Source organism: Rana temporaria, chromosome 8 (assembly GCF_905171775.1).
Source record: "Rana temporaria chromosome 8, aRanTem1.1, whole genome shotgun sequence".
Taxonomy (NCBI): domain Eukaryota; kingdom Metazoa; phylum Chordata; class Amphibia; order Anura; family Ranidae; genus Rana; species Rana temporaria.
In genome coordinates this window covers 156627873-156648560 of record NC_053496.1, presented here as the reverse complement: position 1 = coordinate 156648560, position 20688 = coordinate 156627873, and the positions used below count along the sequence as shown (strand labels likewise).

Sequence of the window (20688 nt, the reverse complement as noted above, 5' to 3'; positions counted from 1 at the left end):
CTGAGTGTTGTCATTCAAAGTGTGACAGCACTGAAAGCTGAAAATTGGCCTGGTTAGGAAGGGGGTATAAGTGGATAAATAAGCGCTGCAGCACATTGTGTGTTTATTTTTTTTATTTTTTTCCCTTTTTTTCTTTTTTATATCGGAAGACCATAGTTCTCCTTTAACTTCACTCACATTTTGTTTTTTTGGATAAAATTAGAAAAATATCAAAAGTAGAAGTTCAGCCTAAACACATTTGACTGGGCTTCCTGTATGGGTCACAGGAGTGTGATTAGTTTTGCACTCCTGTGACCCGTTTTTCGCAGAGCGTGGTCTGACGTCTGCTCTTTGCTGACGTCACTGTAATCGGCCAAGGCACCACGTCATCACAACAATAGAGTCTGGATCCGCCAGCTGCCTGGACTGATGCCTGTCTCGGCCACTCAGCGAGTCTCTGAGAGACTGAGACGGCCGCTTCCCGCCCCTCCATAACGCTTCAGTGAGCGCGGGGGCAGAGTGGAGAGCCACTGACGATCAGCAGCTCTCTGTTTAGGGAGCAGAGAGAACTGAGCCACCGGCGGTGTTTGATCGCTCGGTTCTCACTGCAGAAGCTCCAGGGGACAGATGCAGCATCGGACCGGTAAGTATGATTATGGGATAAAAAAAAAAAAAATCCCATACTTCTCTTTTAACAACATCAGGCCCAGAAGATTTGGCTGCTCAATGACCAGGCCATTTTATGCGATACTCCACTGCGTCGCTTTAGCTGACAATTTCACGGTCATGCTTTTTTGATGTTCCTTTTTCCCCCACAAATAGAGCTTTCTTTTGGTGGTATTTGATCACCTCTGCTTTTTTTTTTTTTTTTTTTTTGCGGTATAAACAAATTTTTTTTCCTCGGTCTAGGCCGATTATGTATTCTTCTACATATTTTTGTTAAAAATCTTAAGCATATATTGATTGGTTTGCGCAAAAGTTATAGCATCTACAAACTATGGGAAAGATTTATTGCATTTTCTATGGCGTTTTTGATTTCTATCTTTTTACTAGTAATGGCAGTGATCTGCGATTTTTAGCTGTATTGCAACGTTGCATTGGACAGGTCGGACACTTGACACATTTTTGGGACCATTGACATCTACAGAGTGATTAGTGCTGTAAATGTCACTGACGGGGAAGGGGTTAACACTAGGAGGCGGTCAAGGTGTTAACTGCGTTCCATATGTGTGTGTTCTAACTGTAGGGGGGTGGGACTAACTAGGAGAGATGACAGATCATGGTTTCTACTTTGTAGAAACACACGATCTGTCTGCTCTCCTCTGATAGCACAGGGATTTGTGTTCCACACACACAAACCCCCGTGCTGCCGCTCATGCACGCGATCGTGCCCACCGGCCACGCGCATTGTGTTCCCCGCCGTGCAGCCTCTGGTGGCTCGGGAACCGGGTAAAGGATCTACCCAGAAGTGATATTTTAGTAATATGTGGATTCTAATCCACTGAGCCAGCTCATGGTTTATGTCTTGAATACACCTAACATGATCTCCCTGTCATAATTCTCAGTTCTGTTCCAGTCGAGCTGGAAAGTTTGGATGGTCTTCTGGATGTTTCTCCATAATGTGAAATCAAAATCTAGCAGGGATGGTGGGAACCCGTCATAATGGGTACAGTAGGTGTGTTGTGTAGCGCTGGAGGCTCCGCACACAGATCTTACCAATTGTGATCCTGAGAGATAAGGCAATATCGGTTTTAGGTGTACTGATACTTTAATTTTATCTTGGCAGTTATTCAACAAGGGGTGGTCTGTTATACCAGTGGTCCCTAACCTTTTTGGCACCGGGGACCGGCATTGTGGATGAAAATTGTCTGGGTGACGATGCGCTTTTTCGCGGCCAGGTTGTCAGGAAATGGCTGGTGTTAGCACTTCAATCATCACAACACCATGGTTAATATGGTGTCAGGTTGATTGAGGCGCATTATTTTTATTATTATATTGTAATATAAAATTAAATAGTTTAACTCCCCATAATGCCGAATCTGCCACCAGATGCAGCCTGTCACTTGCCACCAGATGCAGCTTTTCACGTTGCCTGTTACCAGATGCAGATTGCCACATGCCACCAGATGCAGATTGCCACATGCCACTGCTTCTTAGATGCATTGTCACCAAGCACAGTGAGTTCCGCATGAGAGAACAGTGGTGATGTGGGGCGGGCAGTTGGAGATTATGTCATCTCTCTGCTCACCTGCTTCACCCCTAACAGTGTAGTGGTGGGGCTGTGTGGGCGGAAGTGCAGCTGGGCTGTGTGGGCGGAAGTACGGCGATCTCTCTGCACGCCGCCGCACCTCAGCGCAGACTTCGTGGCCCGCCTGTAAACAGGCTGCGGCCTGGTAGTGGGCCTGTGTTATACAGCCATCCTCTAGAGGGCACGTTTGCAAAACCCTGTATAAAATGTAATCCTGAATATACAGTAGATGGATGGAAAAAATAAATATTGCTCAACAAAAATGGCCAGTAGCATCTCAGGCTATGTATTTTACGGTTTGCCTCTTAAAAAAAAAAAAAACATAATGAATATAGTTCCCCTTTTATGTTCTTTAGGCTGCTGCAGCGCTATAAGAAACTGAAATTTCCATCCGGCCAAATGGGAAACCTGAAGAAATTAAGAAAAGACTTGGCAGAAGAAAAGCGCAAGTTGGAACATAACCAGGAGATGTTGGAGTCCCTAAACGTAAGTGTGAATTTTAGAATGCATAAGTGTCAGATGCTTTACGTAATAAACATGTAAACAAATATCGGCCATGATTTTGTTGAACTTCCGTTATTGCCTTGCATCTCTTTTATATTATAAATTTAATAAAAATTTGCTGGCTTATTGCTGCCAGTGATTTTAACAGCTTTGCAGCAAGTATAGATCTTTATCATGGTTCATATCTTATCCGAGCTTCACCCCCGTCATGTGTCCCAGGTTCACCTGTGTTCTGTGGGAGCCCAGAACTACCAAAACAGACATCAGGATTGTGAGCAGCGGAAGATCAGCAATTCACTGATCTTCCCTGTGTAGTGTGAACCTAAAAGGGGGTAAACAAGCAGATCTGATCTTGTTTGTGCTCGATCAGTTTGGGCAGAGTGCAGAGCGTAATATTTAGGATCTTTATAGACCTCTAATGTTTCCTCAAGAACAACCTGTCCCTTGCTATATGCTACTATGCTACAATTTACAGTATGGGGCTTTTCGGCCTCCTTGGGATAGCAATAAAACCTTTTTAACTGAAAGCGGCATTCTAGCCGATTTTTTTATTTTTTTTTGCCAGCAGCTACAGACCCTGTAGCTGCTCACTTGTCCATCGGATCGTGTGCTGGCGCCGCCATCCTAATTTGCGGCTTCACTGCCCGTTTTCTACTGCGCGTGCACGAGTCGCACAGCACTTTGTGAATGGCCAACTATCTTCTGGGACACACCGTTCCCAAAAGACAGCACGCCCCATTACCCAGAAGAACACGAGGGAGGGAGGGAGGAAGGAAGGAAAAGAGGAGCTCCGTGCTATAGGAAGTGGCAGATTAGAAAGACTGCCTAGCAATAGGTGTTTTTTTTTTTTTTTTTTAGAGATTTTTTTGGAAAATGTTAATGTCATTTTTTGTTTTAGGGTGGACCTCCGCTTTAAATAATAATTAAAAGCACCCCCTGTTGGATGTTGCCAGGCATGCTTTTTTTTTTTTTTTAAATCAGAAAAGTTTTTATTGCTCACAAAACATACAGGGAAAAAACAATATGACATATCATACATAATATGCATAGTACACTGCACATAAGTCTCTCCATTTAAGAATTTAACAGGTATTAGTTTCCAGCAGCATGCCCTCCGATCCCACCCCCCCTCAACTAGCAGGTCTAATTACCACCCAGCAGCCTCATCTGAACAAGTTCCATAGGGCTCAATCCTGTCAAATTTACCCGCATTTCCCCTGTGCTGATATATGTACTTCTCCATTATAAGCATCCTGCCCATGTGTGCCAACCAAAATTTGAGTGTGGGGGGTGCCTCCAGTTTCCATTTCAGGAGAATGGCCCTCCTAGCTTGGAACAGTGCTCTGTTAAATGCCATTTGTGTCAACTCCTCTGTTACCACTACCTCCAAGACTCCAAGCAAGCAATATACAGGTTCCAGGGGAACGGAGGTCTGGAACACGGAATTAAGCGTATCCAAGACCCCCCTCTAGAACCTGTGGAGCTTGGGGCAGCGCCAGAGCAAGTGAATCAGGTCGCCAGACATCACCCTGCACCTGTTACACATCGGGCCCCTCCCATTTTAAAGAGTTTTACCGGGGTATAGTGGACCCTCAGTAGAATGTACAACTGAGATACCTTCTGTGCCACGTTGAGCGAACAGCTGTTGACTGCCTGCAGCGCCTCCTCCCACATCTCCCCTGTTATTGGCCCGACATCTGCCTCCCACTGAGTTGCCACTTTCATGGGGTGCGCCTCTAAAAATGAGTCAAGCAACATGTTGTAACACTGTGAAATAATGCCTTTAGTCTCAGAGGCGGCCCTTAAGATGCGGAAAACCGGAGTGGGGGACTGAGCCCACTCCACCGCATCCCCCTGGGCTCTAACTGCATGCTGCAGCTGTAAGTAGTAAAAAAAACATGGATTGAGGAAGCGCAAACCTGGAACGTAAGGTGCTAAATGGGAGTAGTGTTCCACCACGAAAAACCTGTTTGAGAAGTCTAATGCCCTGAAGGCGCCATCGAGGGCCCTGATCTAATTTGGCCAGTTCAGTGTATGTACTGTTCTCCCAGATCGGGCTAAATTCAGTGAACCCAGTGACCCCCTGGAGCTGCCTCGCCCTATTCCAAACCTTCTGGATGAGTGCAAATGTGGGCATTCTCTTGTTAGTTTTCTGAAACCGCTGGGCCTAAAGTCCATCTGGTATCGACGTCGCCCCCGAGCCAATCAGCAAGAGCCTGGCCGGGGACATGGCACCAATCAGGTGCTGTAATTGTGCAGCTAGGTAGTAGATCCACGGGTTAGGAAGAGCCAGCCCCCCTCCCTCCTTGGGGTGTTGCAATTGTTCCAGCTTTATCCTGGGAGCTTTAATGTGCCAGAGCAACTGTCTAAAGAGTGAGTTGACCACTCTAAAAGTTTTGAGGGTGATGACTACCGGGGAGTTGTGGAGCAGGTACATAGTTACATAGTTACATAGTTAGTCAGGTTGAAAAAAGACACAAGTCCATCCAGTTCAACCACAAAAAATAAAAAAACACAGTAAAATCCTATACACCCAACTCCATTCCCACAGTTGATCCAGAGGAAGGCAAAAAAAAACCAGCAGAGCATGATCCAATTTGCTACAGCAGGGGAAAAAATTCCTTCCTGATCCCCCGAGAGGCAATCGGATTTACCCTGGATCAACTTTACCTACAAATCTTACAGTACAGTAACTGTGGCATCAAGATCATCTTGATAAGATTGGTCTTACCCGCTAGGGACATTTTTAGCCTATTCCATATGTGTATCTTGTCTCTGCCAGGCATGCTTTTAATATTTAGATGCCATTTTCACGAACACACACGGTTTTGAGTGTGGTCATATTTGATATAGTAACCCAAACGGTTCATTCGTGGGCACCAAATCACATGGCACTACTTTTTGTGCAGTCCAGAGTGCTTTGCATCCCATTCATATGAATAGTTTGTTAAAACGCTCCACACAGGAATGCATAGGAATTGCATGATGTGAACTGGAACAGAGGATTGATGTCCCCCCCCCAATTAGAGATTGTGCTGTCTAAATCATTAGTCTGTAAGGGCAGTCAGTACATGTGCTTTTGCTGGCTTTTCTTACCTACCATGTTTTGTAAACCGTATACACACACTAAAAATGTTAACGTAAATATTTTAAGCAAAAGAAAATATCCGTTATATAAACCTTTAAAAAAATAATAGAATCATTGTTTACTTTCATAGGACTAATATTGAAGTATCGGAATCTGTAACCTTCAATAATTTTTTGTTTTTTTAGAATGAAGTTGAAAAGGCCGTGGAGGAATCCTATGCCATAGAAGAGTCTACAAAGACCTTAGAAGAGAAGCTTGAGTCCTTAACACAGCAAGCAGCAGAAGATGCTCGAACCCTGGTGTGTGCCACCATTTTCTGCCAGTAGTTAATGTCATTGATATACTGTAGGCTCGTTGCATGTGCTGACTTTTATACAAATATATGTTCCTTTTACAGGGCAATGTCACAAATTCCGACTCCTTGCAGCTTCCAAAAGCTACTTTTATGGCTGTCCCATTCCAAGTAAGTGTTTTTTTTTTAGTTTTTTTTTTTTATATCTAAAGTGAAACCCTAAACTTTTTTTTATGATGCTGGGAAGGCTTAGGATCACTGTCATTGATTTTCTTTTTGTTTGTTTGTTTGTACATCTTCTCTGACCATGAGATTTCTTACAATTCTGTCTCGAGGGGCACAGCAGGAAGTAAATTTGAGATCTCCCCAAAATTAAAGGAAAGCCCACTTTTGAAAGTCGCAGTAGAGATTTTAAATGTGCTTTTTTCTTTTTAATATACCACAAACTTCTGTGAGCTAATAATAATGTCCTGTGCTCTCTGCTGGCGTGGTATTCTTATCAATTACATTATTCCCAGCTATCTCTGAGGATTACTCTATACCTCCCTTTCTCAATAACAGAGAGGAGGTTATTCTGTCCTTTTAGTGACAATGCTGCTTATCCATGGATTCACTATGGTGAGTGTTGTCCTTCTAGGACAGGAAGTGTGTTACTGACAGGATCACCAGGTTAAAACAAGGGGGGAAAAAAATGAAAAAAATAAAGTTAATGTCACCACCACATCTATAGACTGGTAATCTGCAATGTATTACATTTTTTGTTCCTGAAGTTAAGGGCTGGGAACACTCCTAGTTCCAACAGTGTGTAGGAAGCAGGTGTCAGCCGAACTGACAGCATCTGTAGAGAGGGGCAGAATGTGGCCTGGCCCATTTAAACTAGACAGAGATCCAGAGAGGTTGTGAAGCCTATAATTTTCCTTCTCGTCAAAAACCTTTCCTTACCGCTAATACTGTCCCTAACAGACTGGCTACCTTTCCCTATGCTACCCGCTTGCATAAGGCAAGCCAAACCCAGGGGTCAGGGTCTTAAATCGGCCTCCCCTAAGATGGCCACCAGAGTCACATGGGCAGCCAGCATATAATCTGATCGCTGTCTTGGTGACTCGGAAAATTATAAAGAAACCCTGTTCCTCATGATTTGCTCTCCCTCTGCATTGTCGCTGCAGTTGAGCGCCAATTGCGGTGGAGACAGCAGACCGCACCAGCCTACACTCCCCTCCCTCTTTAACTGCTTATTATACTACAGCAGGTTGGCACGTTCCCACAATCCATCGTAGCTGTACGTCGGCCCTTCAAGTGGGCATAGCAGGCGTGCACTGCGGGGGGGGGGGGTGAATGATGCACACGACCAACGGTCGCGGGCACGAGAGCCAGAACAGGAACATGTGTATGTGAACAATCCCTTTTCTCCTGTTCTGTGAGGAGAGACAGATCGTGTGTTCCTACTAGCTAGGAACAACGATCTGTCATCTCCTCTAGTCACTCCCATCCCCCTACAGTTGGAACACACATGAGGGAACCCGGTTAACCTCTTCATCACCCCCTAGTGTTAACCCCTTCCCTGCCAGTGACATTTAAACAGTGATCAGTGTATTTTCTCTTATCGTCCATGGACGGACACAGCCTCTTCAATTCTTGACAAGTGGGTTATGTTCCCTGTTTTACAGGAGAGGACAAGGCAGAAACATGTTAGATATTCATATAATTGTTATTTAAACAGAGTTGAACAGCCCCGCCCAGGGGGCGGTCCCTCCGGACATAACCCATTCTCCTCACGATACAGCACCTCACAGCTTACCTCACGGCTTTCTCCTCTCACACACAGCTGTGTGCTGGAAACAGGAAGCGGTGCTAAGCAGTCTCCTCCGGTGGTGGTGAGTCCCCTGCGTAAGCCCCCGGTCAGCGCAGCAGGAGGGTGTTTTTTTTTGTTCACGTCTGAACTGGGCCCTGGTAGTTTTTTCCTTTTAATGGAGTCAGTATCTGGTCCTTCTTCTCCAAACATGACAGAGGCGGCAGCTGGTGCTTCTGCACCTGAGGTTATTATAGACACTTTGTCGGCAGTCCTGAAAACATTTGTTGCCAGGGTGGAAGCGGCGTGCGGAGGTAAGGGGGGTAAAAAGCGCCCCCTCCCTCCGCTATCCCCCAGATTCAGACCAGGACTTGGCTGCAGCTCTGATACCTGGTTCTGTTTAATCTGAAGATGTGGACCAGGACCTTCCTTGTGATAAAAACACTTTAACTGGGTCGGGGCATAAGGCACTTGTCGGGGAGCTTATCAATGCTGTAAGGGACTCCTTTAAGCTGGATAGTGCAGCTGAGGTATCCGCTGAGGGCACAGTCTCTTTTGGATCACACAAATCAGACCGCTCTGTGAAGGTTTTTCCTTATGTGCCCTTCTTTGATAAATTCATTGATGCGGAATGGGCAAAGCCACAGAAGGCTTTTGTAGTCCCTCACAGCCTGGCGGTTCAGTACCCCTTTGAGGAGAACCTTTTAAAAAAAAGTGGGCTTCTCCGGTGGTGGACCCTCTGGTTGCCCGGTTAAATAAGGTAACCACTCTTCCTATAGAGGGAACCCCTGCTTTTAAGGTTCAGACTGATAGGAGATCCGAAGCACTGACTCGCTCCATGTTTACCATGCTGAGGTCTGCCTTGCGGCCTATTGTGGCCACTACCCTGGTGTCTCAGACACTTACTGAATGAGCAAAGGTTTTGCGCCACACTGTGGAGGAGCACCAACTCCCATCAGAAGTTATTAGACTGGCTGACCAGCTGATCCAGGGCCTTGTCTATGTCTGTGATGCTTTCACTAGATGCAGCACCCTTGATATCCAGGGCTTCTGTTTTGGCGGTGGTTTTACCCCGTCCTGCTTTGGCTGGAATGCTGGTCTGCGGACCAGGCCTCTAAAAAAGCCCTGGCGGATTTAACCTTCAAAGGTGGGAGGCTTTTTGGGTCTTCACTGGACGACATTATCAAGGATGTCACGGGAGTGAAGAGCACGCTCCTCCCTCAGTCCTCCAAGGGGAAGGAACCCCGCCGTAAGCCGGGTCCTTCCTTTCCCACACAGAAGCGGTATTTTCATCAGTCAGGGTCCGCAGGTAAACCCTCCCAGGCCAACAAAGGCTCATCTGGGGGACAGAGACGTCCCTGGGTGCGCGAGCCGAACAAGCCAGCACCCAAGCCCGCCACTGCATGAAGGCCTGCCCCGCCGACTCATGGGTGGGGGGACGGCTTCGCAGGTTCACGACTCGGACCTCTCTGCTCTCTGATCAATGGGTCTGCGAGGTAGTCTCTTCGGGGTACAAGATAGTTTCTTTCCTATCCCCCAAACAGATTCTTTCCCTCAGGTCTCCCTCTCCTACCGGCTCATCAGGCTGCCCTGTTAGGGGCATTAAAGGACTTGCTAAGTTGCGGGGTAATTTTACCTGTTCCGCAGGACGAGAGGTTTCAGGGATTTTATTCGAATCTGTTTGTGGTCCCGAAAAAGGACGGGGTCCGTCCGATCCTGGACCTCAAGGCTCTGAATGCCTTTGTGAAATTAAGGAAGTTCCGCATGGAATCCATTCGCTCGGTGGTAGCTGCGCTCCACCCGGGGGACTTTCTGGCGTCCTTGGACTTTAAGGACGCATACTTGCATGTCCCAATCTGCGCAAGTCACCAGAGGTTTCTGCGTTTTGCGAACGGGGAGGACCACTATCAGTTTGTGGCCCTCCCTTTTGGCCTGGCGTCAGCACCAAGAGTTTTTACCAAGGTGCTCGCACCGATCCTAGCTTTGCTGAGACAGCGAGGCATTGCTATCATGGGCTACTTAGACAATCTTCTTCTGAGAGCAGATTCTGGCTCAGAATTAAAGGAGGACGTGTCTATATCCGGCCAGACCCTCCAAGAATTTGGGTGGGTGTTGAACGTTCAGAAGTCGGTCCTGGTTCCGACTCAGCGTCTGGAATATCTGGGGTTGATTCTGGACTCCTCGGAAGCGAGAGTCTTTCTACCCCTGGAAAAATTGCAGACACTCCAGTCTGCAGTGAGAGTGTTGGCATCCCGCAAATAGTTGTCTCTCCAATTTTGCATGTGAGTTCTGGGCCTCATGGTGGCCTCGAGGCAGTACCGTATGCCCAGTTCCAAACTCGAGTACTACAGAGGGAGATCCTGTCCAAATGGAACAGATCTCCTTTGTCGCTGGATCGCCAGATTCAGGTCAGCCACCTGGTCAGGGCCTCTCTGAATTGATGGCTGAGATCCCTGGCTCTTCGGTCAGGGAAGTCTTTTCTCCCCCTGACGGTGGTTACGACAGATGCCAGCCTCACGGGCTGGGGGGGGCGTCTGGGGGGTCCAGTCGGCCCAGGTTTGTTGGACTCTAGAAGAATCCGGCCATTACTTCTGTCAGAAGGGTTTCTGAGTTGGCGGCCCTGTACTGCAAGTCGCCATACTTGGTCCTTCATAAGGATAAGGCGGTGTTGCGCCCACGACCTTCCTTTCTTCCGAAGGTGGTTTCGTCTTTTCACCTTAACGAGGACATTGTACTTCTATCCTTGTGTCCTCGGCCGGTGCATGCTAAGGAGGTTGCACTTCATTAGACGTGGTACGCGCTCTGCGGGTGTACCTGTCGGCTACGACTCCGTTTTGGAGGTCTGACTCTTTGTGTCGGTATCCGGTCCACAAAAGGGCCTGCCGGTCTCGTCGGCCACCATTTCTCGGTGGATCAGACCGATCGTCATACAGGCCTATGCTCTTAGGTGGCGGGCACCCCACTTTCCGGTCACGGCACATTCGACCATGGCAATTGGTGCTTCCTGGGCTTTCCGACATCAAGCGTCTGTCTCACAGGTGTGTAAAGCGGCGACTTGGTCGTCCGTTCACACTTTTTCCAAATTTTACAAGGTTGATGTGAGTGCATCTTCTGATGCTTCCTTTGGCTGCAAGGTTCTGCAGGCGGCTGTTTAAAGTTGCATCTCCTCTATTGCGGAGCTCTGTCTGTTTGAGGTGAAGTTGTGTGTTTTTTACTGATACTGTTCACACCCCTCGATTTTTTTTTACACTGCTTGGGGACGTCCCACTTGTCAAGAATTGAAGAGACTGTGTCCGTCCATGCACGATAAGAGAAAATAGGATTTTTTGTACTCACCGTAAAATCCTTTAGGTTTGTACTGCTTGTTACGAACTGAGGCTGTATGCTGCAGGAATGTGGATTATGTCCGGAGGGACCGCCCCCTGGGCAGGGCTGTTCAACTCTGTTTAAATAACATGTATATGAATATCTAACCTGTTTCTGCCTAGTCCTCTCCTGTAAACCGAGAACATAACCCACTTGTCAAGAATTGAAGAGGCTGTGTCCGTCCATGGACGACAGAGAAAAGGATTTTACGGCGAGTACAAAAAATCCTATTTTTTTTTTTTAGAACACTGATCGCTGTCAATGGTCCCAAAAATGTGTCAAAAGTGTCCGATTTGTCTGCCATGATGTCACAGTCCCAATAAAATACTCAGATCACTGTCATTGCTAGTAATAAAATAAAATAATAATAAAAATGCCATAATTTCCCCTATTTTGTAGACGCTATAACTTTAGAGCAAACCAATCAATATACGCTTATTGCGATTTTTATTAACAAAAATATGTAGAAGAATATGTATTGGTCTAAATTGAGGGAAAAATTAGCTTTAAAAAAATTATAAATATATATATATATATAATATATATATAATTTGTTTTTCAAAATTGCTGCCCTTCTTTTGTTTATAGCGCAAAAAACTGCAGAGGTGATAAAATACCACAAAAAGAAAGCTCTATTTGTGGGGAAAATAAACATCAATTTTGTTTGGGTACAGCATGACGCAAAAAATGGCCCGGTCATTAAGCAGGCAAATCTTCCGGGGCTGAAGTGGTTAACGGATGTTGTCCTTGGCGTCTCAATACAACAAGAGCAAACAATGCAAAAAAAAATGTAAGGGAGATAAGTTTAAGGTGGAACAATAAAACATTATTTAAAACTTGGTCAAAATATCTAGCAGAAAGTTAGATCGCAAATGGCGAAAATTCTCTTGGCCTCCAGCCAAGTCACTTAGCAAAGGTTCATCTTCAGGTAGTGACTCAGGGCCACAGGTGGCAAGGGCTTGCCCCAAGGCTGTATTCGCAGGTGTATCGGAACAGTCCAATGTACCGGATGGGGTTTCTGTGTCTCCAGAACTTCCAGCACCAGAACTGTAAGTCTCTGAGTCGGTGTAGGTCAGAGGCTTGAGCACAAGGTGAGACGGGAAGCTTCATACACAGGGGGGGGGGGAGGATTCACAGTATAAAGTGCCTCCTGGGGCAGTCATTTCCTAACAAACAAGGTTTCGGCATGTTCCGTTGCAGTCTTTTTCATGGGGTCAGGCCCCTCCGAGACCAAATCTCAGATGGGGAAGCCTGACCCATCACCCTGTACAGGGTGCGCTCCCACCGGGGCCCCAGCTTGCTTCTTCTGATGTGCTTGGTGTTGTTTACCAATGCGCACTGGTAAGGCAGCCCAGGCTCACATTTCTAACAGCATGTAGGAAGCAGGGTTAGGCCAAACTGATAGCATCTGTGGAGAGGGGCAGAATGCAGCCCAAACAGACAGAGGTCCAGAGAGGTTGTAAACCCTTAGCTTTACCTCCTTATCAGGAACTTTTCCACTTGCATAAAGCTCACCAAACCCAGGGGTTCAGGGTCTTAAATAGACTTTGCATCCCCTAAGATGGCTGCCAGTCACATGGGCAACCAGCATCGAATCGCTGCCCCAGTGACATGGAAAACCATAGAGGAACCCTGCTCCTCATCACTTCCTCCAACCTCTGCATTGTCACTGTGGTTGAGCACCATCTGCAGTGGAGACAACAGACTGCACCTGTCTACACGTAGCCTGCCGTAGATTGTGCTAGACAAAATTATTAAACTATAAAAGAGAAGAAAAAGAGCGGAGGGCGCACCGACCTCGTGTGATACTGATAAAAAAATATTTATTTGAATAATAAAATCAATGGTTATACTCACACATTAGGAGTTAAAAACAGGCTTAAAAAATGAATACAGCAGGTCTCCAGCATCGTCAGTGGAACATGAGTGATCATTTGGACCAATCAGTGGAAGTAAAAGCTGACGCGTTTCGGGGGCGTACCCCTTTCCTCAGAGCTGACGTGGTCTGCAGTGCTCCCTTGCCGTGGTGATTGTGGGACTAAATATACATACACACTCACAAATGCACATAGCCACACACCCACAAGTGGGCAGGTATACCTAAGATGATAGGTCGCTGTCTAGGTGTGCTCCTCCCAGATAGGGGGGAGGGGGGGGGGCTATTTTATCAGGGGCCACACCTATATATCTTCTGAACCCCAGTCTCTTATAAGAGGGTGGTCTCAGAACAGTAATGTAGTGTATGTTGTTTTATTATTTATATTGAGACTGTCATTATACATGTGCACTGGCTTTGGCTAAACTGTTTATTTAGTTAGTTGTTTTTCAGTTAGTTATATGCCAAACATGTAGAGGAGTGCTCTTATGAAAAGTCCCCAAATGAAGAGTAAATGTGGGCTTACCTGACTGCCCCTTTGCACTTGTCCCCATTCGATCAGTGTTACAGCTCCATGTGAGTCAGTTGGAACGCACGCCAGCCAATTAGGACAGCCGTGCGTTCCAGCGATTTGTGCGCATGCGCGCGCCGTGCTGTTCGCGGCGCGCAGCGCGCCGCGCGCGCCCCGCGTTCGCGACGCAGCGCACGCCGCGCAGACTGTCAGTGGATGTATTCCCTATGTGCAGACTGGAGACAACATGCTCCAAACTCTGCAACGTAGGGGCTGTGACGTCACTGCGACTCTATGGTGGCAGAATGTTAGATGGTGGACCTCAATGTCCGCCCTCTAGTGGTGGAGGGTGCAAAAAACCGTAGTGCTCCATACTAATGGGGTCCTAAGGGGACATTATCTTCATGACCACCCTCTAGTGGTTGGAGGGGGGAAAAACAATGTTAGACACACATTAGTTTTCCAGATGAGTGCTTTTGGTCAAACCCCAGGAGCTTGAAAGGGGCTGCGTGCATAGGAAAGTATACAGTTGAAGCACTGTATAAGTAGTGATGTACCTGTCCGTGCCCATGCACAGACACCCACATATCACAAGGTGGTTGACATAGGGGGGACTGCAGACCATCAGGATTTCTACACATTGATAAGATGCAACATACAAAATAAAAGATGATGACAAAAAAACCCTCAATGATGTTACATTAGTGCCCAACATGATGTTTGCTGTTTTATATCTAGAACTGCTAAACTTAAATTTATTTTACATGATAAGTTGTTAATTGACTTACAAAATCTAACTATTCATGCTATTGTTTAATAAGGTTTGTGATGTATAATCATATGCATCAGAACCGAAAGGGAGAGGAAACCCTAGTGGTGGAAACAAGAAGTGCATGAAGGATGTGCTGTGATAGTGGGTGAGCTTGGAACAGGTCAACCTCTTTCATTGTTGTCTCACTAGTGTCTAGATCCTCATGTCACAGTATGCAGTTCAATCTCTTCATTTAACCCATTCGGGACCATACTGCCCAGGGTGAAGATCCAGTAGGCCTCTCTTTTACAGAGGATCTGGTATTTCTTTCCACTGTCCAGACCATTTTGGATGGCTTCTATGCCAAACACCTTAAGGCCATCCACTTCACTACCATGGGCTTCTCTAAAGTGTTTTGGTATAGAGCCTTTGTCTTTTTTTGTTTGAATACTACTCCTGTGCTCGTTCATCCTAGTTCTCAATTGACGTGATGTACGTCCCACATATAGTAGGCCACATGGGCATATGATGCCGTATATCACAAAGGCAATTCCGCAATTAATGAACTGTTTAATCGTGTGGCGTCTTCCATCTACCCCAATGACATCTTTTTTCCTGTGTTGCATATGTGAGCAATTGCCACATGTGTTTACACCACATTTATAGCTTCCTTTTTGATCAAAGATTGTGGTCCAAGGACTTTCCAATCCTTTGTTTTTGTTGATGTTTTTCTTCACCCTGCTTGGGGCCACCATACTTCTTAGATCCTTCGGTCTTCTAAATACCAGATTGGGATGGGGAGGGATACAGGTCTTCAGAAATGGATCAGCTGCCAGAATTTTCCAGTTTCTTTTAAAGATTTTCTGAATGGTTGGGGCTCTGTTATTGTATCTAGTGCAAAAACGTACCGTCTGGGTTTCATTCTCCATATGTTTTGCGGTTTTTTCACCTGTTGTCCCATCTTTCTCGTAGAGCTGAAAATATTTTTGAAATGCTTCTTCAATATGTGATTCACCGTACCCTTTTTCCCTGAATTTTTCTCTTAAAATGATGCTTTGTGCTTCATAATCTTCCTTCTGAGTACAAGTTCGTTTAAGACGACAGAACTGTCCAAATGGTACATTTTTGATCCATCTTGGATGATGTTGACTTGAGGCGTGTAAATATGAATTTCCTGCGCTTGGTTTGAAATGGGTCTTAGAAAGTATCTTCCCGTTCTCTTCTGCCCTTAACTCTAGGTCTAGAAATATCAGTGACTCTTGGTCCACTACATATGTGAATGAAATTCCAAATGGATTGTTGTCACAATGTGTCAGGAAACCATTCAACTCTTCGTCGCTGCCATTCCAAATAATTAGGATGTCATCTATGTAGCGGGAGTATAATATCAGATTCTTTGCAAAAGGGTTGTTGGCCCATATGTATTTGGACTCCCAGTACCCCATAAAAAGGTTCGCGTAACTAGGAGCGAACCTGGCCCCCATAGCGGTACCTCTTGTCTGTCTGTAAAAGCAATCTAGGAAGGAGAAGTAGTTGTGGGTGAGAGTGAACTCAATACAGTCCCGGATAAATTGTGCTTGACGTGGATTGAATTGATGTGCTTCTGCCAGATAATATTCTATGGCTCTTAGCCCAAACTCATGTTGTATACATGTGTACAGAGATACCACATCCAGTGATAGCCACCTGTATCCTCTTTCCCACTTATAGGAAGTGAGGATTTCCAGGGCATGTCCTGAATCCTTAATAAAGGATGGTAGATTTATTACTAAACTTTGCAAGAAGAAGTCCAGATAACATCCCAGATTGCTCGATAGGCTATCAATTCCTGCAACAATCGGTCGACCCGGTGGCCTCTCTAGACTCTTGTGAATCTTTGGTATATGATAAAAGTGTGGGACCACTGGGTGTTTGGAGTACAGGAATTTGAATTCGCTTTTTGTCAGGATCTTATCTAGTATAGCTCTTTCCAGGGGTTTCTTAAGATCCTTATTGTATAATGTTGTCGGGTCCCATAGTAATCTCTCATAGGTGGTGGTATCTTCAATCAATCTATAAGCTTCTTCCAAATACTGTTCTCTATCTTGTATAACGAGGCCACCACCCTTATCTGCCTTTCTTATTATAATGTCTGAGTTGTTTTTCAGGCTGTTTAGTGGTGCTTCGAGATCTATGGTAGAGTTCTTTTTGCCTTTCTGGCTACTTTTTCCACAGACTTTTTTGAATTCTTTCAGGACAACCTCATAAAAAGTGGATATGAAGTTGCCCTTATTCCAGTATGGATAGAAGCTTGACTTGGCCCTAAAGTTTGTATCAATTATAGGCTCTTCTCCTGTTGTAACAAGAGGTTCGTTTTGAGACCCCCCCGTTCCTTCATTGTACAGTTCTTCCAATATTTCTAGTATATCATCCTCCAGAGGCTCTTCTTCGTATGATGTGGTAGTATCATCCAGAGGCTCACTCGGTATGCCATTAATTTCTTTGAGTTTAAAGAACCGCTTCACCGTAAGGTTCCGTATAAATTTATTGAGATCAATAAATAATTCAAAAAGGTTTGGGGCACACTCCGGTGCAAAATTAAGACCTCTTCTCAACAGTTTCAATTCATCCTCAGTAAAGACACATTTTGACAAGTTGAATATTTTAATAGTAGAGTGATTTTCTACTTCTTCAGTTCCCTTCCTGGATTTCTTCCCTCCCCTTTGTCCCCTTCTCGTAGGTTTCTCATTCTCCGAGTGTTTGGGGGGGAGGGGGTGGGCTTTGCTGTTATATTTTTCTGAGCTGCGGGTCTTGTCCACCCCGCAGCTCCCTTGCCAAAAAAAGGAGAGGTATTGGCATCTTTTTTGGCTATTGTTGCTATTTTGGATTTGCATCCTCCTATGGTGCCCTCGCTGGTGGGCTCTAATTGGGTTTCTTGAGGTACAGGTTCTAGTTGGGACAGCTCTGCCACATCTGGATTTTCTTCATGTTGTGGGCGGTTATCAATTATTGTTGGGATATTTGTTCTAGCTATTCTTTCATTAGCAAGCGCCATATCCACATTAGTCAACCCTTGGGCCTCCTTATATACCCAAGATGGAGGAAAACGATCCTGTATAGGTGGTCTGATGGGTTCACTATGGGGGATGTCTCCATTGTTTCTATTCCTAATGTTGGTGTTTCTGTAGTTGGTTTTTAATCTATTTTTATTTTTATACTGTTGTTTTGTCCTGTTCTCATGTCTATTATTTTTATTTTTATTTTTATTATTTTTATTCTTATTCTCATTGATGCTAGTGGAACGATTGTCAATATTTTGTACTGAGTGGTCTAATTGCGGGTGATTTGTGGAGGGGCTGGCGCCTCTACGTGTTCTTTCTTCTAAAGGAGGCATGTTCTGCTCTCTCCTCCAATTGAATTCACATCCTGATAAATAATCTTGTCTGTCTCTTTCAAATTTCCCTGACTTCCGAATGATCATTTCTGATTCAAATTCCATGATTTGCTCATTTATATTTGTATCCCATTCTGAGAACCCTTCTATTTCAATAAATGCGGCTAGCTCCTCCTGTACGTTGCTAATTTCAGTTTTTATATTTTCCATATTTCTTTCTCTTTGTTTTATGATCATTTCTAACCAAGTTTTATTATACTGACGCATTTTTATAACCCATTCCTGATGTATATCGTCGTCTAAAAAATTAACCAGTTTGTTAATCCTTAACCCTCTGGGGATTCTGTTAACTTCTAGATATTTTTGTAGCAAAATAATGTCCCACCATTGTGTCATTTCATCTTCTAACAGATGTTTTAACCTATAAAATGCAGATATCATCTTTTCTTCTCTAACCGATATACTGTCAATGTCCGTGTTCGTATCCTGTTCCTCTGGTTGTTGTTCATAGTTGTCAATGCTGTTAAGGAAGCCTTTGGCTAGTGAAGCTCTTCTTAGTTGTCTTTCCTCTATGGACAGTACCATAATTAGTTTGGATCACAATTCATATATCTCTTTTCGACCCTTGGTACACACTTGCACTAATCGTACATAGTTCCAAATATCTAGCAGCTGGAGTTCCCAAACGGAAAAAAAAATTGGTACATATACAAGAACAAGTCTCCTGCGCTCTGATATTTCAAAAGGAAATGCTATGCAGTGGTGCAGTTCGATTAAAAGTTATCATCTAGAGTCTTGCAGCCCTCCTCAGAATCGTGGGTATTCATAAAACTATAAAAGAGAAGAAAAAGAGCGGAGGGCGCACCGACCTCGTGTGATACTGATAAAAAAATATTTATTTGAATAATAAAATCAATGGTTATACTCACACATTAGGAGTTAAAAACAGGCTTAAAAAATGAATACAGCAGGTCTCCAGCATCGTCAGTGGAACATGAGTGATCATTTGGACCAATCAGTGGAAGTAAAAGCTGACGCGTTTCGGGGGCGTACCCCTTTCCTCAGAGCTGACGTGGTCTGCAGTGCTCCCTTGCCGTGGTGATTGTGGGACTAAATATACATACACACTCACAAATGCACATAGCCACACACCCACAAGTGGGCAGGTATACCTAAGATGATAGGTCGCTGTCTAGGTGTGCTCCTCCCAGATAGGGGGGAGGGGGGGGGGCTATTTTATCAGGGGCCACACCTATATATCTTCTGAACCCCAGTCTCTTATAAGAGGGTGGTCTCAGAACAGTAATGTAGTGTATGTTGTTTTTATTATTTATATTGAGACTGTCATTATACATGTGCACTGGCTTTGGCTAAACTGTTTATTTAGTTAGTTGTTTTTCAGTTAGTTATATGCCAAACATGTAGAGGAGTGCTCTTATGAAAAGTCCCCAAATGAAGAGTAAATGTGGGCTTACCTGACTGCCCCTTTGCACTTGTCCCCATTCGATCAGTGTTACAGCTCCATGTGAGTCAGTTGGAACGCACGCCAGCCAATTAGGACAGCCGTGCGTTCCAGCGATTTGTGCGCATGCGCGCGCCGTGCTGTTCGCGGCGCGCGCGCGCCGCGCGCGCCCCGCGTTCGCGACGCAGCGCACGCCGCGCAGACTGTCAGTGGATGTATTCCCTATGTGCAGACTGGAGACAACATGCTCCAAACTCTGCAACGTAGGGGCTGTGACGTCACTGCGACTCTATGGTGGCAGAATGTTAGATGGTGGACCTCAATGTCCGCCCTCTAGTGGTGGAGGGTGCAAAAAACCGTAGTGCTCCATACTAATGGGGTCCTAAGGGGACATTATCTTCATGACCACCCTCTAGTGGTTGGAGGGGGGAAAAACAATGTTAGACACACATTAGTTTTCCAGATGAGTGCTTTTGGTCAAACCCCAGGAGCTTGAAAGGGGCTGCGTGCATAGGAAAGTATACAGTTGAAGCACTGTATAAGTATCACACGAGGTCGGTGCGCCCTCCGCTCTTTTTCTTCTCTTTTATAGTTTTATGAATACCCACGATTCTGAGGAGAGCTGCAAGACTCTAGATGATAACTTTTAATCGAACTGCACCACTGCATAGCATTTCCTTTTGAAATATCAGAGCGCAGGAGACTTGTTCTTGTATATGAGACAAAATTATTTACATGTTTTCCAGTGGAGGAAACAATGTGTTTTTATACTGATAAAATTGATGATGCACGGTCTGCTTTTACCATTTGCGATTTTGCAAGGACCTATCGCAGTTTTTAAACACCATGGCCATAGATTTCAGCCATCTGTCACTCCCCACCAAACCAACTTTTTTTCATTCCAGGAAAAAGTGAAAAAACTGAAGAACCCCAAGGCTGTTTTAAAAGATCTTGTCCTGATGGAAGAAAATCCAGCCTACAGAGGCATGCGTAAACTGATTGAGAAGTCTTTCAATGAAATTTCTAATTCCAAATTCTAGTTGTGTTTGTTTGTTTTTTACTTTTAATTTATACAATAAATGTTTTTACATGCAATTGTTGAACTTGTGTCTTCTTTTTTTTTTTTTCACCCAACTATGTTAATGGCTTTCTCTTTAAATGAGTTGTAAAGGCAGGAGGTTTTTTATCCTAATGCATTAAGATATACTGTATATACTCGCGTATAAGCCAAGTTTTTCAGCTGTAAAGAAAAGTCAGTCAGCCAATCAGGAGAGGGCTGGAGCAGGGCTCTGTGTCTGAATGGACGCAGTGAGCTGTGACTCGGCTCCAGTGCCCCCATAGGAAGCTGCTGACTGTGGGGGCACTAGATGGGAGGGAGGGGCCAGGAGCAGTAAAGAGGGACCCGAGAAGAGGAGGATCTGGGCTGCTCTGTGCAAAACCAACTGCACA

At 45.1% G+C, this 20688-nt stretch overlaps 1 protein-coding gene across 1 annotated transcript in view; it reads left to right on the top strand.

Annotated features, from left to right (window-relative positions):
* LOC120909261 overlaps window positions 1-20334 on the top strand; it is an 83333-nt gene extending 62999 nt beyond the window's left edge. The window contains exons 6-9 of the mRNA XM_040320996.1: window positions 2584-2713; window positions 6005-6118; window positions 6217-6282; window positions 20145-20334. Coding sequence (XP_040176930.1) covers window positions 2584-2713; window positions 6005-6118; window positions 6217-6282; window positions 20145-20279 — 445 coding nt within the window. The 3' untranslated portion in view covers window positions 20280-20334. The remainder of the gene's footprint in view (window positions 1-2583; window positions 2714-6004; window positions 6119-6216; window positions 6283-20144) is intronic.
* Window positions 20335-20688: the final 354 nt, after the last annotated feature.